Source organism: Acanthisitta chloris, unplaced genomic scaffold, assembly GCF_000695815.1.
Source record: "Acanthisitta chloris isolate BGI_N310 unplaced genomic scaffold, ASM69581v1 scaffold17464, whole genome shotgun sequence".
NCBI lineage: Eukaryota > Metazoa > Chordata > Aves > Passeriformes > Acanthisittidae > Acanthisitta > Acanthisitta chloris.
This window is the reverse complement of record NW_008670029.1, coordinates 15,747-19,032: the sequence shown is the minus strand read 5'-3', so window position 1 is coordinate 19,032 and position 3,286 is coordinate 15,747. Positions and strand designations below refer to the sequence as shown.

The 3,286-nt window shown below is 53.1% G+C and overlaps 1 protein-coding gene across 1 annotated transcript in view; it reads right to left on the bottom strand.

Annotated features, from left to right (window-relative positions):
- Positions 1–1,215: 1,215 nt before the first annotated feature.
- NCOA5 (nuclear receptor coactivator 5) overlaps positions 1,216–3,286 on the bottom strand; it is a 14,631-nt gene continuing 12,560 nt past the window's right edge. The window contains exons 8-9 of the mRNA XM_009073535.1: positions 2,267–2,590; positions 1,216–1,871 (exon numbers count right to left, since the gene is read on the bottom strand). Of these exons, the coding sequence (XP_009071783.1) occupies positions 1,216–1,871; positions 2,267–2,590 (980 nt within the window). The remainder of the gene's footprint in view (positions 1,872–2,266; positions 2,591–3,286) is intronic.

Sequence of the window (3,286 nt, the reverse complement as noted above, 5' to 3'; positions counted from 1 at the left end):
TCTTGTTTCAATCCACTGCTTCCTCAGTGTCTCTTGGTTCCCTGCAGGAAGCCCATAGACTCCAAGAAGGCCATGACAGGGAGGACAACACAGTTAAGAGATGTTTTGTGTTCTGGTATCAAAGTATGTTACCAGCTAAAAATCACTGCCTGATTTTCCACTCCACTGTCCACTGTAGCTACCAAAGCTTTGAAAAACTGTATAAAATTATGGTATTGCATCTTGGCACTGCCTCTCCTCCTCAAATGGACAGAACACATCAACAGCAACGTGAGGTGTCAGAGAGCAGCATTCTCCCCCAGTACCTGGCAGCAGGTATTCCCAGGGGAGGGCCAGCAGCACACAGGTATGGCTGCAGCTGAGCTACAGTAACAACCGTCCCAAAGACTGTAAGAAAAGGAAATTTATACATCAAATTTAACAGATTGATCTTAACACTGATTACTCAGTATAGGAAAACTGACAGAACATTTGAAATCTCTGCCTTGGCTGGAAGCTCTTGTGTTGTAGACCTGTGCTGAGCCCACAGCTGCCCATCTCCATGAGCAGGGTGAGGCAAAGAGCACCTGCCTCTCTGCTGGCACAGGGCAGGCCAGCTGCAGATGGACTGCATGGCATAGTCCTGGCTACTGAGCAGTGGTCAGGCATGTGCTGCATGATTTCAGCTGCTAGTGCTATCACTGTCCTTCCCAATTGGTTTATATGCCATGAAAAAAAAGAGAACAACAGAAAGTAAGAAATCCAAAGAAAAATAGTGCCCATTCCACAGCAGTGGGTGTCCAAGGCCCACCAGCATCCTGCTCTTTCAGTCCCCTAGTCCCTTAAAACCACTGACCCAAAACTACACTGAGACCATTCAGTGACTGCACCTCAGTGGGAAGGTGCACCAGGTGCTGGGAGTGAGGAAAAGGCAGCAGGACTGATACTGTGGCAGCTTCTGGGACAGGACAAGACAACTGATGATCCAACGCAGCTCAGTACATCGTGCCGCGGAGAAAGCTGAGCATTCTGCTCCAAACACTGCTAACCAGACCAAGGAGAGGGAGGGCAGCACCAGCAACCGTTGGCAGCAATGCTGCGGGGGGCACGCTTTCGCCAGAGTGGAGAGGACATGCATGTCCAGGGCATCTGTCCCGGGTCAAGGATGGGACACTCCTTAAACAGCTATAAGTATGGAATGGCAAAGGGAAGGGGAACGGGCCCAGCAGCTCAGCTCTAATAGTGTCGCTGGTAGGAGCCCATTGGTTGCTGGGCTGAAGACCCTGCTCGCCCCTGGGCCACGGTTTGGCTCACGAGGTGGGAGAGTGCAGGACCACTCTGGATAAGGGTGTCCAAGGCTTTCTGTACACTGGGGTTGTCAAAGTTGATACCAGAAGACACTGGCCTTTGAGCGGGCATGTTGCCGGGCGCAGGGAGGCGGGTTTGGTGCTGACCATAGAGCGACTGAGGCTGTGGAGGAGCCCCAGGTCTCGGACCAGCATTTCTTGAAGGGCCCTGGAGAGCAGGAAGCTGCGTGCTTGGAGTCTGCAATCTCTGCTGAGCCTGGTTTAAACTTCCAGCACTCATCTGTGCTGGCCGGGGCTGCCCACCAGCCAGGTTGGCAAAGTTCTGGTTCGGAGTGCTGCCCGCAGAGCCCGCGGAGGCTGCAGGGCTGCTGTTTGCCACAGCAGCGGCTGCGGCGGCGGCACCGCTGTTAAAGAGACTGAGGATTTTTGCTTGAAGCTCCTGCTGAGGATTAGAAGAGGACACTGGAACAGGAGGAGCAGACACCATAGGCTGTGAACCCTGATGAGCCTGAGAGCTTGGAAGGTTAGACTGACTACCCAGAGATGATCCTGAAGGTGCCCCCAAAGACTGCCTCGACATGGGTGCTGGGAAAGAAAGGAAAGAGGGTTAAAGCTCTGCAAATGCCCTTGAAGAGACACCTAAATAAAACTGGTGAAATAGCAACCAAAGACACAGCATCAGTGAACACGCACACTCTGATCCGAGATGAACAGCTCTGGGAACCCAAACCACCCTTCAGAACTGCTGCCCTCCACGTAGCACCCCATCCAGTTATGGCAGCCCCATAGCTGCCCTGAGTTCCACACGAAAACTCGGAATTGTCTCAGGGCTCCCAAGGACATACTCATCTCAGTAAAACGAGGCACTGTGTGATGATATTACACTCCTGGAGTCCTCTGCAGTCCCAGGACTCCCTTCCTGTCCCATCCCCATGGGCCACAAACCACACAGTAAGCTCTGCTGGGGCCGAGAGACTCACCCTGCAGAGACTCAGTGCTGCCCCGCAGTAACCGCTCCTTCCGGTCTCTCAGGTAATTAATGACTTTATCCATCTCCTCAGCAGTCAGGTAACGATTGTCTGCCAGCAGGTTGAGGAGAGTCTGGATCCCAGGAGGGTGACCTCCTCTGACGCCCTCCTCCAAGGGGGGTGGGCGCTCCCTCTCCTGCAGAACAGCTTCATCTGCCATCTTGGCAGCCTGCCGGGCGATCTCCTCTCGCTCCTTCTCCCGGGACTCTGTTTTGTAGCGCTCGTAATTCCTGGCCACAAGCACCATGGCGTCAGCTTGGGGCATGTTGCGGTGCTCTGCACAGGGAAAGGAAAGCTCTGAGTGCACCAAAGCCACGCTGAGGGAGGTGCTGTGCCTCCCACCCACCACCACGGCCCACTCAGCGTTAGGCACAGCCCTGGGAGTGCAAGCGCAGACTTGGGCCCGTCCCAGGTGCGAGGAAACAGTTACATTTCCAAAGCCAACAGAAGGCCCATGGCTATCGCCTAGCGAGATCAGCTTTTCCTTCCACAGCCGAGGGCTCTAAGCAGGCATTCCATCATCCCAGAAATGTCTTTCGTGCCTCTCACCAGTTAAAAGGAGAGCAGCTCCCTCTACCTCTCACATAAATCCTCTGTGCTCCAAGAGGAGACAGTTCCAGTCATTTTACTGCTAAATCCTTGCACAGATGTAAAACTTGCCCTCTGAAGGCTGTAAAGCTTTCCAGAGGAGGACAGTGATGGGAATACTTTGGTTTCTGCACTGCCAATGCCTTAACACTAACTAATGCATGTGCACATGCAGCTGGGGAGGAAGCAGCACTGGCTCAGTCCCACATTGACCACTCTGGGGCAACAAGCAGCAACCAAGTTGTTCTGTGATACAAGAAACAACAGATAGTTTCAGTGGAGGAGTCTGAGGTCATTACTTCCACCTCTCAAAGCACACAGGCAAACATTCCCCTGAACACAGATTTAAGCAGAGATCAAAAGAGTCTTTACCTTTCAAGAAGT